We start from the raw sequence: 15,836 nt of genomic DNA on the forward strand, positions 1-15,836 counted from the left end.
CTTTAATAAACATGGCTCAATGACCTTTTCTTACCAATGTTTCAGCAAATAGCATATTCATTTTGCTAGATGGGAGAAAGAGACAAATAATAGTATGTTTTAAAACTTTTTCTCTTAACAGAGACATTATGGATAAGCAAGGTTCTCAGCTGAATTTACTTTTAGTGTTTTTGCTCCCCTGCTTCATCCAACTTGGTTATACCCCAGTGACCCCATGCCCATCGCTGGGACCTCCTGCTTCTCCTTACAACATCGTACATTCTTTGATTTGGACTGAGCCATTCAACTCCAACTTCTTTTAAAAAAACTTTAATTAGCTGAATGCTTTCATCCTAAATTTCTACTAGTCTTTTCATCAAAAGTGCTCATCTAATTAAAGTTTCTTTTAAAGAATTGACTGTTGGAGTTGGTTGGTTTGTCCTTGTGGTGATTGCTTCGCTATGCAGAGGTCTTGGTTTGTTTGTTTATTTTATTTTATTTATTTTCCCCTGCATTTATACTTTTTTTTTGATTACTAGAACCAGGACTGCAATGAAGGAATTTCCCAGCTCTTATTTCCCTTGGTTCCAAGATACTGGGCTAAAGCACCTCCAAGGTTGCTCACTCTTCTTGGCTTTCTCAGTGCATTAGATTTTGCTGACAAAAGTATGGCAAATCCTTCCTAGGATTTCAGATGTTCATACTACTAGGTCTGTGGAACCCTCTCGGGCATTTTATAGTAATGCTGCAGTGGTTGACATTTGTGTATCAGTCACTTTACAAAGCATTATAAGCTGTATGTTGCCTCCATGTCAGAATCTGCTGTTGGAGCTGCCATATTCAAGTTTGTGTCTGTCCTTTTGTGATTGCCCCACAAGGGTAAGCATTGAACTCTGTTCTAGAAGTAATGGAGATGAAACTACCAGCATCCGATAACAAAAGTTAAGTACCTGTTGTTGTTTTTGTGTCTATCACCTTTCCTTTCTTCCTGTCCTTTGCAGAGGGGTGTACTGGATGGTGGGCTTTTTGGAGCCTAATTTTCTATGTTCCTTTTTTTTTTTTTTTTCTCCCCCTTGAACGGCACTGACTTGTAGGCTTCCAAGATCTGGATCTGGGGGGGGATTGGCCTTGGCACTGAGGATTATGGGTGAAGGGGAGGATGTGAGGTAGCTTGTAAAAGATGTATGAGCAAAACTGAGTGGCAGTATTAATCACAGAGTGATAGAGATAAAAGTGCCAATACAAGTGCATTCTTACAGAAAGTATATAACTCATCTACAAAATGTAAAATCTTAGAACTAGAACACTTGCTTCTTTCAGAGGACAGTCATCCATGACAAAGTTTGTTATGTGAATGTGCAGTATATGCTGGGGAAATGCAGATGGACAGAGTGAGAACCGACTGGGGAGGGTGAATAAGGGGCGACTGGGGAGGCAGCAGAGAAAGTAACCCTAAGGTTTTGATGAGGGTGGAACAATTGATTGAGACCATGCAGGCTATCTGTAGATGTTGAGCTTGCAGGTGTGTTAGATGAACTAGTGACAAAGCTACTTAGTTGCTCTTTTGGGGGGGTGTTCTGTGGTTCTAATGATAGATTTTTTACTAGAACTTTCTTTATTCAAAGAGGCAAAGTAAACTGCTGTCCTAAATTCCATCGCAGGAAGAGTTGTTGGAAGATTTTTGCAGGTTATGCCAATAGGCTTCTAAATTTAAATTGTCAGTCACATGGGCAGTAGCTTGGAGTCGCATGACAGTGGCCCTGCAACTCTGGTCTGATTTCCTTTTTATACGTTGCCAACAAGTCTAACAAGGGGAACCTGGTAGGATGTTGTGAACTTGGACATTATAATGGTTTATGATGCTGTGCTTCATGGAAGGTTGAGTGGAGAATTGAAGGCTATGGGTCAAAATTAGTGATTAATATGATTAAGGTATTGATTAGCTGTAGGAGGCAGAGGATCAGCTTAGAAAACATTTGTGTGAGAAGTGATTGTGCAGGAGAGGTACTTCAGGGCTGAGTACCTGTCCTGATCTTGTGCAGCTTAATTATGTCCGAAATCATACAGCGGCTTGAAAATGGGGTTAGCATTTTTTGTTTTAGCTAATGACACTGGAAATTAAGAAAGTTAATGTGATGAGCAGGCAATTGACACCTCTAGGCAGCAGAGAGAAGTAGAAGAAGGAATCGGAGGATCTAATTTGTTAGGAGCTGGACCCCTTAAGGCAGACCAAGGATGAGAAAGATCTAGGAGTTTTATTATCCTAGGCTAAGTTTTGATGCTTGGCATGATATTACATGATATTATTATTATTAATTAATTATTAATTAATTATTATTATTATTATTAATGCTTGGCATTACCATCGATGAAAACCTAAAATTCGACTCCCACATCCTCTCAGCAATCAAAAAAACCCACCAGAAAATCGACCTCCTCTACAGACACAACTACTACCTTACTCCATCTTCCCGTCATACCCTTGCATCTACCTTCCTTCTCCCCTCTCTCTTGTACGGTGCTCCCCTATTCTCCAACCTACAACTCTGACTCCGTGCTAAACTTGAGGCCTGTTACAACAAAATTTGCAACCAATTCTAAGAACTCTTCCCATCACTGTCACTCCCTACACACCCTAAACTGGCTAGAACTCCACAACCACCTAAAGTACCTACAACTTACAACAGCCCACAAACTCATCTTTAAACCAGCAGAATGCCCCTCTCTTGCTAAATCTCTAACACCCTACACACCTACCCGTACCCTGACATCCACAGGCCAAAACCTCCTGCATGTACACAAACCCATCCACCCAACTGGTAAACTACTACTATCCCACACTATAGCCAAACTATGGAAGAATCTCCCCACACCACTACGTAATGTACTTAACCACAACAATTTCAAATCCATGCTTCTCTCCCATCTCTCCTCCAAATGGGAATGTCCTTCACATGCTCCTACCTAAAACTCCCACATTACTAACTCCACACCTAAATCATCATTTCTTTGCCTACTTTAACTTAATTCAGAGATCTTGCTCAGAACACCTTTTCATAAATCTTTTGCATGCATGCCTCTGGCCTACCTTACTCATATTCTCAAACTTTCATTGTTTGTTTTTCTTATCCATTGTACCCATAATATTGTTTTTCTCTGTAATATTGTAAATTTGTCTCTATTCGTATGTATTTGTATGTCCGTTTGGGGCTTTTCCCCTCGGGTCTCCACTGAAAAAGGGTAATTCTTACCCAGCTGGACTAACCCGGTTAACAAATGCAAATAAATAAATAAATAAATAATGATATGGCAGTAGTAAACAGCAAAGTATTGAGGTACATTGCCAGAGGTGTGTTATCTGTATAAATGCAGGTGTCATCTACCATTTTATATAAAGTGCTGGTGAAGTGTTCTCATGAGTATTGTTTTCACTTCTGGAGGGATGTTAGAATGACAAAAATGTGTACTTAACAGTAAAGAGAACGTAGAATAACTGGCACCGAGTACTTAGAATGATAAAAGGAATATGAAGGACACTCTTAGATCACTGGAAATAAATATGTTTGTGGAAAGAGGAGAATGGAAATCTGTATCCTGTGGGCATGTTACTTTTAGTGAGGTAACTGGAGACCTAGAAGTGATGTGGAAGTATACTGGGGAATATAAGAGCCCAGGAAGTAACTGAAAAGGGGAGATTTTAAGACTACTATCAGTAAATGTTACATAGGGGCACCCTAGATAGCATTATTTGGTAGTGTGGTGGAATTGTAAAGGAATTCAAGGTGTCTGGAATAATTGAATAAACATACTGGCAAAGTGAAGGAGCAGCTGGTGAATTCATGGGAGTCATGCTCGTCTTTTTGTTTGCATGTTTGCATATTACAGTGAAGGAAACTGGACTGATTTTTTTTCAGAAGCCACATTCATTAAAAGACTAGCTACAGAATGTTTACTACTGTTTGCCAGAGCATGCACTATTTCGTGGTTCTCATATTTGCATGTAGTGTTGTGTTGCCCCTCCACCTTTTCTTCGAAAGATTTTACATTCACATATTGTTTTTCTCTTTCAGGAAGATTAATTATAATGAACTAACAGCAATTCCATCCTTTGGCGAAGCTACATCAGGCATTACACAACTTTCCTTGTAAGTAAGATTATTTTACAGCTCTAGTTGTTTTTTTTTTCCTCACTCTTTGCTTGTAGGTTTCATCGTAGCTGCCACCAACCTTCTATCTCCCCTTCCTGTCATACTACCCTGCATGCTTTGTGCATTTCCCTGGGGAGGGTTGTTGTTGTGGGCAGGCCTTTTAGACTTCGACACATTTGCATTTCAGATCATGATAGAAAGGGACATACACTGAAGAAGAGGGTGTTTTGCTTCCAGCTCCTCCCTATTGTTTCACTCTTCCCTTTAACTGAACTAAATATGTTGACATGCATGTAATATGTAATCCATGTGTATCAGTGTCATAGCATTTGCATGTCACTGATGCAGGTTTAACGCTTCTTTAGCTTCACTCTCCCAGTTTTTGATAGTTGAGACAGGAGCCCTTCTTTCAATGACAATAACCATGCAATCATTTGGTGTGTGTGTGTGTGTGTGTGTGTGTGTGTGTGTGTGTGTGTGTGTGTGTGTGTGTGTGTGTGTGTGTGTGTGTGTGTGTGTGTGGTGTGTACATGCATGATGCTGTTCTTTCCTAATAGCTCCAGCAGATTGAGTACTTTTTATACTGCTTCTTCGGTGTCTTGAGTTGTGCTGACCACTGATGTTCAACATGTAGGTCACTGTTGCAGTAGCCAAGGCTATATGGGTCATATTACCTCATGACTTGCCTGCTTTTCAGAGTTAAAGAGCACATACTCACTCTACCTGTCAGGAGCTCAAGATAAGCTCCATATAAAGGTAGTTAGAGCACACATTCTGTCAAACTCCCCCCCCCCACACACACACACAGAAGAGTGCTCCTTTTGTGGACCCTGTGGAATTGTTGGTCTTCTAGCGATCCTTCAAGGCTGGGCAGATGAATTCCCTGTTGGGGAAACTGTGTGCGTGTGTGTGTGTGGATACGTGTTTACAGTGGATATAAAAAGTGTACATACCGCTGTTAAAATGCCAGTTTTTTGTGATATAAAAAAAAATGAGACCACAATAAATTATTTCAAAACTTTTCCCACCTTTAATGTGACCTATAACCTGTACAATTCAATTGAAAAACAAACAAATCTGTTAGGGGAAAAATATAAAAAAATGTACAATAAGCTGGTTGCACAAGTGTGCACGCCCTTAAACTAATACTTTGTTGAAGCACATTTTGATTTAATTATAGCATTCAATCTTTTTGGGTAGGAGTCTGTCAGCATGACACATCTTGTCTTGGCAATATTTGCCCACTCTTCCTTGCAAAAGCCCTCCAAATCTGTCAGATTGCAAGGGCATCTCTTGTGCACAGCCCTCTTCAGGCCATCCCACAGATTTCCTATTGGATTTAGGTCTGATCTCTGTCTGGGCCATTCCAAAACTTTAATTTTCCTCTGGTGAAGCCATTCTTTTATTTATTTGAATGTATGATTGGGGTCATTGTCATGTTGAAAGGTGAAATTCCTCTTCATCTTCATCTTTCTAGCAGATGCCTGAAGGTTTTGGGCCCAAAGTGACTAGTATTTGGAACTGTTCATAATTCCCTCCACCTCGACTAAAGCCCCTGTTCTAGCTGAAGAAAAGCAACCCCAAAGAATGATACTGCCACCACCATGCTTCACCATGGGGATGGTGTTCTTTTGGTGATGCAAAGTGTTGTTTTTGCGCCAAATGTACTTTTTGGAACTGTGGCCAAAAAGTTCAACCTTGGTCTCATCAGACTAGACCAGATTTTCCCACATGCTTTTGGGAGACTTGATTTATTGTTTTGCAAAGTTTAGCCGGACCTGGGTGTTTTTCTGTGTAAGAAAAGGCTTCCGTCTTGCAACCCTACCCCATAGTCGAGACATAATGGAGAATATGGGAGATTGTTGTTACATGTAGTACACAACCAGTACTTTCCAGAAATTCCGACAGCTCCTTCAGTGTTGCTGTAGGTCTCCTGGCAGCCTCCTTGACCAGTTTTCGTCTTGTCTTTTCATCAATTTTGGAGGGGTGTCCAGTTCTTTGCAACGTCACTGTTCCATATTTTCTCCACTTTTTGATGACTCTCTAAACTGTGTTCCATGGTATCCAATGCTGTGGAAAATTTGTTGCACCCTTCTCCTGACTGATATTTTCAACACTGAGATCACTTTGATATTTTGTAAGCTTTCTGTAAACCATGGCTTTTGCTGTAGCAGGCAACTGAGTAAATGTCAGGAAAATTGTACTAGGACAGCTGAACTTTATTTGGGTTTAATCAGAGGCTCTTTAATTGGCAGCTGTGTACCCAGGAAGACTGAATCCTGTAATTAAATCAAAAGGTGCTTCAACAAAGTATTAGTTTAAGGGTGTTTACACTTGGGCAACCAGCATATTGTAAATTTTTTTTATTTTTTATAATTTTTTTTATATATTTTTTCCCCTAACAGATTTTCTTGTTTTTCAATTGAATTGTACAGCTTATAGATCACATTAAATGTGGGAAAAGTTTTGAAATGATTTATTGTGGTCTCATTTTTTATATCACAAAAATTGGCATTTTAACAGGGGTGTGTACACTTTTTATATCTACTGTATGTCCAGGAGGGAAAACCTGTGTTTTTCCATCTGAAGTGTGATGTTCTGCTGAGAAATGTTTTATTTTAGGACTGTCATATTTCTATGGTAGTGCTGTGTATAAATGCTTATGTGAATGCATTGTGTGGACGGTTTTATTTTTTAACTCAAATTTTATCTAGGTTTTGAATATGTGTGTGTGAGGGACAGGATCTTGTGCCTCTGGGGGACTGTTAGTGGCTTAGCTCTGTACCACGTATTCTCTACCTTACCTTATACTGACTCATCCAGGCTCTGTTGTCTTGAGTTTTTTTTTTTGGCTTGCGTATAGAGCAACCATCTGACTCTGGTTTTACCCTCCCCCGTCTGGAAGAAGAAAGTTGTCTGAGTGTCAGGTTGGCTCCTATTGTGCCTCGGCCTCTGATGACTTTGCTTTAGCTGTTCGTTGTTCCTCAGAAAGTCCATCTTTTTCCTCCAGTCCTCTTGGTGCGGCAGATGCAGCCCCCAAAGACAAGGAGATAGCCATGCCTTCTGTGGCTGTATGGATGCCATTGATGGGAAGGGGAGAACCCACTTTTGTTTGTCTCAAGGGAACTGGCAGGTGAAGGTTCTTGGGATAGGGATCCTGCATTTGGGATTAGTATACCTTCTGAGAGCCTTTTTTGGGAAATTCTGAAGAAAAGTGAATGCAGTGAGAGAACTTTCTGGTCACCTGTTTCTGTTTCCATAGACAGGAAAGATTTTCTGGGATTTGCTAAGGAGCTCAGTAGTGCTTTTTGTTTTATTTTTTTTCATGCTAGCAAAACAAGAATTCTTTCTCTAACCTGGATTTCAGTTAGACATACAGCCATTACAGGGGGACTCTATTTAAGATAAGAGTTTTTTTTTTCAATGAGAGTAGAATGAAATTCCTATAGTACAGAAAATGTGTTATGATTTGTTGCAGTTGGAGATGCCAAAATCTGCAGCTGCTCCTATTGTGTTGCCTGCTTTAGAGAGTTTTCTTACTGCTTCTGGTCTACCTCCTGCTCATAGGAAGTACAGATGCAGGAGTATTTGTTTTCTAATCCTAAAGCAGACCCAGCTGTGATTTCTTCATGTAAAACTGCTTCTTCTAAAAGTTTAACCACAAAACAAAGAGCAATCCCTGAAAACACAACTACGAACCTAACAATCGAGCTATTGGCATGGCCGCCACAAGAAAAATGCCATTTCTGTACCCACTGGTTAACAAACTGTTGAATCTAATTCAGAATCCAATTTAAAAAAGGTCCAGTTTGAAAAAGGTAAAACAAAGTTCAGCACTTTCGTCCTCTTACACATTAGGACTCCATCAGATCAATGGTGCCTTAACCATTAAGATTAATAAATACACTGTTTTGAATAGTCATATGTAAAAAAAATGCCCTATGATATTAAGACATTAATTTAATTAGGTTGTTTAGATTCTTGTTTGAAGTTGTAGTAAGTAGTGAATTAAGGGAATTGAGTTAGTGTTTTCAACATGTGAAAGGATAAAAAATGTTTTTCTTTTTTAGGGTACAGGATTTGATTACTTTCCTTGTTTACTGGGTTTAATGTATTTTAACTGTGATTTTTTTATTTTTTTAAAACATGCAAATTCATGTGCTAAAATTTCAAATAAGAATCTAAGCATCCTAATTAACTTCATTGATGTTTTAGTACTATAGGTCGATGTTCATCGTGTTACACTGCTGCGGTCATTACAATTGGGTTATCCTGCCGTCAGGCAGTTCCCCAGTCGGCCTGAGTTCCAAAGTCTTGGTCCGGCATCAGTTGCTGTCGCCTCCTCCCTGACATCAGTGCGACAGGGGTATATAAGATACAGCCGACGCCATTTTCTTCAGTCTTTCTTGCCGCGCGGTGCCCGAAGCAAAAGCAGTTCACAAGTGCTGGTCGACCATCTCCTAAGATTTTCATTCCGTATCCAGAACCGAAGTCTTCTACAAAGCTAAGTACCCCGTTGGGGAAACTTTTTCTTGCCTCAGACCGATGTCAGTAAAAGTTAATAACTGTATTTCTTGTGGGAAGCAAATACCTCCTAAGGATTTCCATTCCTATTGTATTCCATGCCTAGGCCCAGACCACGACGTCACTGGTTGTCGGTTTTGTGCTAGGTTTAACAAGCGCACTTTTAAACCTAGGTTTGATTTTGCCCGACATTATTTTGGTAGAAAATTCAATTATACCATGTCGTCGGAACTTCCGACGACCGGAATACTCAAAAAGCGCCAAGACAAGGATAGGCATCCGAGGTCCAAAACTGACGACGAAGCCTCTTCTAGGCCAGTCGCCGGTTCTCCGGTTTTCAGCGAGGCACCTTCGCAGCCCCTGACGACCACTTCTGTGGAGCCACAGGCCGCCTCTGACTCCCAAGTGGAGATGGCTGGGCCTTCGGACGGACAAGTTATTCAGCCTACCGAGACTAACCTTTCAGAGGGATCTGGAGTAGCTGAGCAACCCATAGCTTCAGAGGGTGTCTTCAGACCTACTCAGTTAAGCATTAAACCCTCAGCTAAGTCTAAGCCTCCTTTAAAATCAAAGAAACAAATACAGCATTTTCCAGGGCCAGGCCTCCATGCCTAAGAAACAAATGCTCAAAATGGCCGAAGACCTAATCACTTTGATCAGGGGGTCACATCCCCCTCCTGATAAAAGGCCTAGACAGGATGCAGACTATGACTCATCTGACCAGGTGTCCATCTCTTCTGATTCATCCTCAGACCTAGGATACTCTTTACCCCCTTATGAGGATTCTGATGCTGAGGAATCAATTCCGTCAGCCTCACCACCTGAGGACTACTCCTTTGGGGAAACCCTACATACCATGAGGGAGCATTTCCACTGGGAAGGCCAGGATTACTCAGAATCCAAGAAAAGGCTCAGAGACTTCCCTTTATTACCTCAACACAGACCCCTTGCTATTCCACCAGTGTTAGAGATTGTGGATGATGTGTATACTGAATTCAGCTTAAATCTTGATTCCTTACCTCCAGCCCCTGTTAAACCTGACAGATACTACAGAGTCCCTGACTCACATAAATTTCTGTATAAAAACCCTGTAGCTGACCCTGAAACTATTTTTCAGGGACCCAAAGGAGGAGTTAAGGCCTCATCAGCCAAGAATACAGTTCCCTCTGACAGAGATTCCAGAGCATTAGACAGATGGGGAAAGAAAGTATATACGTCTGCAACTTTAGCATTGAGAGCCTTAAATTGCCAGTTTCACATGCTAAAATATCAGCAATTTTTACTGTCTCAGTTAAAACAAAAAATGCTTCCAGAATCAGAACCTCCTAATTTTAAAGAAATGCTGGATTTATTGCATGCAGCCGAACAAGTGGGAAAGCATACTTTGCAATGTGGTTTTGATTCTCTAGAGGCCTCCTGCAGAGCAGCAGTTACAGGCTCTGTCATTAGAAGACATGCTTGGTTAAAAGAACATACGTTACCAAATCATGTTAAAGCAAAATTATTGGATGCACCTTTGCAGCAGGATGTGTTATTTGGAGTTAAGGCAGAAGAGGTATTAAAGAAAATGGAGGATAAGGCAAAATCTATGCAAACGGTGAAGGATTTCTTACAGGTTCAGCCTCCTAGATTTGGCAGAAACTGGCCAACTTAGAATTGGTCCTTTCCAATTACAGACAGACCTCAAAGGGGAAGATACAGATGTCCAAGAGGTAGAAGTCAAGCACAAGGTCCTTACAGGCCTCGACAATGGGTTGCATCAGGCCAGAAAGAAGGAGAAGACAGGCCCCAATCATATAAAAAAACAGCTCCAATGACTTCCCACTACAGCTGCCAAACAAATACCTCTTGGCAGCCCCCTTGGGAGGAAAACTGGCACTCTTCTACCACAACTGGCAAATGATCACCAAAGACAAATGGGTTCTCAACATTGTATTTCAAGGTTACAGGTTCCACTTTCACACTCTGCCAAGGTTAAAAGGAATGCCAAATCTGCCACCAAATCAATGGGCAGAGGTTCAAAAACAAATTACAGCACTCATGGATATGAGAGCTATTCAACAGGTACCATCACAGGAGCAAGGACAAGGATTTTATTTAAGACTCTTTCTGGTACCCAGAAAGGACAAAGCCTGGAGGCCCATTCTGGATCTTTCATCTCTAAACACTTACCTGGATGTTCCGAAATTCAAAATGTTGACACTACAGCAGCTTCTTCCCATGCTGGGCAAGAAAGTTTGGCTCGTGACTTTGGACCTCAAGGAGGCATACCTGCATGTCCCTTTCAGACAAAACTGTAGAAGATACCTCAGATTCATAGCTGGTTCAATGTACTACCAATTCTCTGCACTGCCCTTTGGCTTATCTACTGTGCCCGGGGTCTTCACAAAGTGCCTGGCACCAGTAATTGCATTTTGCAGACAGAAAGGAATGCAAATTTATCCGTACCTGGACGACTGCCTGATTCAAGCAGAGAGCAAGGACATTCTTCTAAAGCATCTGGCGTTTGTAAAAAAGTTATTAAGTTGTTGGGGTACACAGTAAACGAAAAGAAATCAAAACTAGTGCCCTCACAAGAGATTATATTCCTGGGTGCCAGCTTGAACACAACGGCCCAGATGGCTTATCTCACGCCAGACAAGCATGGACAATTGACTCAGTACTTTCAATTGATGGCAACAAAGACCAAATTCCCTGCAAGAAAAATTCTGCAGGCCTTTGGTTACATGGCATCTTGCATACTACTAATTCCATATGCCAGACTGCATATGAGGAAACTACAATGGTACCTAAAGAATGTATGGTCTCAACACTGTCAAAGTTTGGAAACAGTTATACCACTAATCCCTTGCCTTCAACAGGAGTTTCAGTGGAGGGCTCAAGCTTGTCACCTCAACAAGGGACAGCCTTTTACACAACCCACAGCCAGGCAAACACTGACAACTGATGCATCGGATTACGCCTGGGGAGCACACATGGCAGGCAAATGTATTCAGGGCACGTGGCCTGCAGAACAAAGGCATCTTCACATCAATGAAAAAGAGATGCTAGCTGTACAAAATGCCCTTACAGCTTTCAAGGACCTGCTGCATCCAGGGCAACTACTGCTAAAGACAGACAACACCACAGTTATGTGGTGCATAAACAAGCAAGGGGGCACTCACTCCTACCCCTATGCAGACAAGCTATGACCTTGTGGAACACAGCTATAAACCTTCAAGTTCATCTGCAAGCACAATTCCTGCCAGGAGAGAAAAACACATTGGCAGACGACTTAAGCAGAAACATCATGGATCCACACAAATGGGAATTGAATCTACAAATATTCAGAATGATAACACAGAAGTGGTGGAGCCCAGACATAGATCTGTTTGCATCCCCAGTAAACTGCCAGCTACAAAAATTCTGCACAAGGAGATGTTCTTCGTCTTCCATTGCTGCAGTCCTTACTATTGGGTATAGTCCGCATCCAGTCGTCGCCAATACCAGAGAGTAAGGCTGATCGCCCCGTCAGGGTGTTATTAGACTGACGCAGTAGGGCCAGGGTACTAATGCGCATGACCGCGCCGCTACATTTCTCAGTCTTTTGGCCGCTGCGGGTCCAGCGCAGAAGCAGTTTCAGTGCAGGTTTGCGCCGAAAAATTTCCCAAACCCGAGTTTCAGACCGAATCGAGTGCTGGGGAACATTTGGGGAAATTTTTTGGTTTTTTTTCTTGCCTCAGCGTTTAACCGGATGAAAAAGGAATGACTGTATAATTTTGTGAAAAAATTATTTCCATAGGGATTACCATACATTGTGTATACCTTGCACGAGGCCGGTTGCGACTCTTGTGCTAGGCCACTCTTGTGCTAGGTTTAACAAGAGAGTGTTAGATTATAGGTAGTTAGTTAGTGGGTGCTGTGCACTATAACGTGTCAGCCGGATGCCTGGCTCCCTGCCCCGGAGAGAAGCAACAGGGCTTCAAGAAGCTGAACGGCAGTAGGTTGATGAACCTGGGGACGCCGGAAGTCTCGTCCTTGGAGCCGTTTTCAGTGGTTTCTAAGGGAGGAGAGGCAGAAACTTTTCTCAGAGGCTCCTACTGGTTCAAGGCTCTCAACAGGATGGCAGGCTAGGGGGCTTCTGGGGGCCTCTCTTCCCTTCAGGTCTCTATCTTCCCCAGTAGTTAGAGTTCTGTTCCCAAAGGCCAAACTTATTTTAGAGGTAGGCTTCTTCAGCCTTCACTTCTCTTCTACCTAGCTTTCTCTCTTCTTCTAAGAGAAAATTGTGCTTAAAATGGGAGGATTACTGATGGCAGAAGATAGAATATCTATGGTTAGAGGAAGAGAGAGGCCTAGTTTGGAGAGGGAGTTGCCTGACAAGAGACAGGGGGTTGGACGGTCTGAGTCTTCATTTGAGATTTCTGATGAGTATCCTTATTCTGATTCCGATGATGTGGATGATTCTTCTGCTTCTCCTCCTGAGGATTTCATTTTTTGAGAGCACTTCTGTATCATTTTCAGCACTTTAAATGGGAGGGCAGGAAGAACTCAGGATTACCTGAGAAGGGGATTTTACTTTTTAGCACAGCCCTTACTATACCTCCTGGTGGAAGATGTTTTGCTGAATGTGGAAGAGGCCCCAAGATAGGCCCTTCTCAGAATCCTGCCTAAGTGCAACCTGATAGGTACTCCTGGTGCTATAAGGTCTGGGTTATTTAAAAGTCTCAAGGAAGGAAGTTGAAACTGTCTCAGGGGCTGGAAGGTGCTAAGGCCCCTGTGGTTGCGAAAAATCCTGTTCTTGGACAACAAAAAAGGTTGTTCAGGTAGAAGAAGGGGGAAAGGCCTTACGTATTTTTCCACTCTAGCCATGAGAGCATTGAATTAGCCATGATACATGCTGAAATATCAAAATTTTCCTTTCACAAGGAAATCTAATTTCTACAGTGTATTGAAGATGAAGGTATGGGATTTGCTGCTGGGTTTATTGGATAGTTTATGGAAGGGGCAAGCATTAATTGTTTGCTGGATTTGGTTGATGGCCTCCTCCAGGTGGGTGAGGGTTAGTTGTCTGGTTCTTTTGGCCTGCTGCAGGCTTTCTCTGGTTGAGGGCCAGCTGAGCATGTTGAATGTTAAATTTGGATGCTCCTTTGCAAAAACAGGATGGTTTGTTATGTTAAAACAAGGATTTTGGATGCTCCTTGACAAAGTTGCAAAAGCAAAAGATTTAACCTGTTAAAGCAGTTTTAAAGAAAATGGAGGGAAAGATTTAAATCTATGCAAACTGTTTGTTATTATCGGCTAAGCGCCCAGGGGTAGGGGAAGACGGTAGGCAGGCAGGGGGTAGGGGTGGGGGAGAAGACTAGGCAGGGCTGGGCGGACTTCTTGGGGTGGGGGCAGGGCCTAGGGTCTTCTCGACTACCCAGGAGGAGTTGCCACAGTCAGTCAGTGGTCAGCCTGGGCAGCCCTGACTGCCGACCTGCCAGTTCTTTTTTTCTTGAAAATTCATTTAATTTTCGCCGGGAGATTTTTTTTTACAAATTGTTTCGGGTTACAGGCATGCTCCAAGCTCCTCCACAAAGAAAAGAGGCTTCAAGCGCAGCTTTCATTTCCTCCCAATGCCAAAAAGCCAGCAGTTCAGCAAGAGTCTTTTATTCTCGTATAGGGCTTATTCCCAAAGTCCAGTACCCAAAGAGACTAGGAGAGGATTTTTTTCTCACTATCCTCAACACTCTCTGGACATTCCAACATTCAAGAGTTATTTGGATTTATCTCTTCAAGAAGCTTGGATGGATCTCAAGGATAACTGCATGGTAGTCTTACTGCTGCTTACCTGCTTACCTTAGCTTACCTATCTGGCAAAGTTAGCTGCATTTTCTCATATGCAAGTCAGTTGCATTTTTGCCCTTTTATCTGCATTTCACCTTTGGCTTTCTCTGTCTCCATCCAGTGATAGCTTCACTTCAGGCTCCACTCAGGCAAATCTATCCTTATTTAGACTTCCTGATAGATCCCAAGTAAGTGAGTACTTTCTTCAGATCTGCTCTTCTTCTATAGCATAGCATCTTTATCTAGGGTACTGCTATTCTGCACTATTATAAAGAGAAAGTCTAGTACATCTCTAATATCTTCTGTGGCGATGGATACAGCAGTAGGACTGCATGTGAATCTTATCCCAACAAAGAAAAGAGGACATCACTTACCTACCAACTATCACATCAGATCGTATCAGTCAGATACAGGGATGTGCTGGGGTCCTGCAAGACAGTCAGTTCAACCTTTAGGATCATGGTGGTTTTTCCCAATGCCAAACTGTGTATGAGGAAGTTAGTCTCTAATCATATGGGTATATCACACATGTCTGACTATACACCTGCCATGCTGCATCTCACCTTGCTTGGCAACAGAAGAATTCAAAATGAGATTACACAATGTCACCTAAGGAATACCTTCTAAACAAGTCTGCCTCAGGGCAGTCGGGTCAAGCCTTATTTTATTGTGGATACGCTCTTGTTACTATCTCAGAGGAGCTCTTGATGTGGGAAAAGTGAATGCCAGAGCTACAAGCAGATTTTACCGACATATGCCTCGCAACATGATGTTAGAGCTCATCTAAATGGAAAGTGGATACAAGACACTACTTCTTCCAGGGCAGGTGTTGAGACAAATACAAGTCACAACTTCGTGTGTAAAACTCGTCAATAAAGGATTTCAGACATTTATAGTTATCCTCTATGCAGGCAAGCAATGATTTTATGGGAGAACTAACCTTCGCTTGGCCCACACTCTTCAGGCAATGAACTTCTGTGATGCTATATACTGGGAATGATTGATGTTGGATCTCTGCCATGTTCAGCCACTTTTCTGGATCTTCATTACAGTCATGTATTGACAGAAGATCAGGCAGATCAGCCACTAGATCACACCAGCTGCACTCCCACAAGGGCAAACACTGCCACTGGATCCCACAAGACTCATCCAGTTCTATGGGAAGTGGGTTCTCCAGATGCCCTTTCTTTCTCCTTCCAGTATTCTCTGCCAGGCTTGGCTACTTCACAGGGTTTCTTCAATCATCTGAGCTGGAGAAGGTATGCCCTTGATTTTAACACCAGTACCCTCTCTACTCAAAGTGGTAAAAAGAAGCCTATGGGTTTCGACCACTGTTAGCACAGCAGCACCCTCCCAGCCAGATTGGCATCTTTGATACTG

At 42.2% G+C, this 15,836-nt stretch overlaps 1 protein-coding gene across 1 annotated transcript in view; it reads left to right on the top strand.

Annotated features, from left to right (window-relative positions):
* The window catches only part of LRIG2 (leucine rich repeats and immunoglobulin like domains 2), a gene marked incomplete in the record, with an annotated part of 726,335 nt that overhangs the window by 82,510 nt on the left and 627,989 nt on the right, over positions 1-15,836 (top strand). Inside the window, 1 exon segment of the mRNA XM_044076985.1 lies at positions 4,050-4,124. Within this exon segment, the coding sequence (XP_043932920.1) occupies positions 4,050-4,124 (75 nt within the window).

This window comes from Protopterus annectens, chromosome 7.part0 (genome assembly GCF_019279795.1).
Source record: "Protopterus annectens isolate FY-2018-M chromosome 7.part0, PAN1.0, whole genome shotgun sequence".
In the NCBI taxonomy this organism is placed as follows: domain Eukaryota; kingdom Metazoa; phylum Chordata; order Ceratodontiformes; family Protopteridae; genus Protopterus; species Protopterus annectens.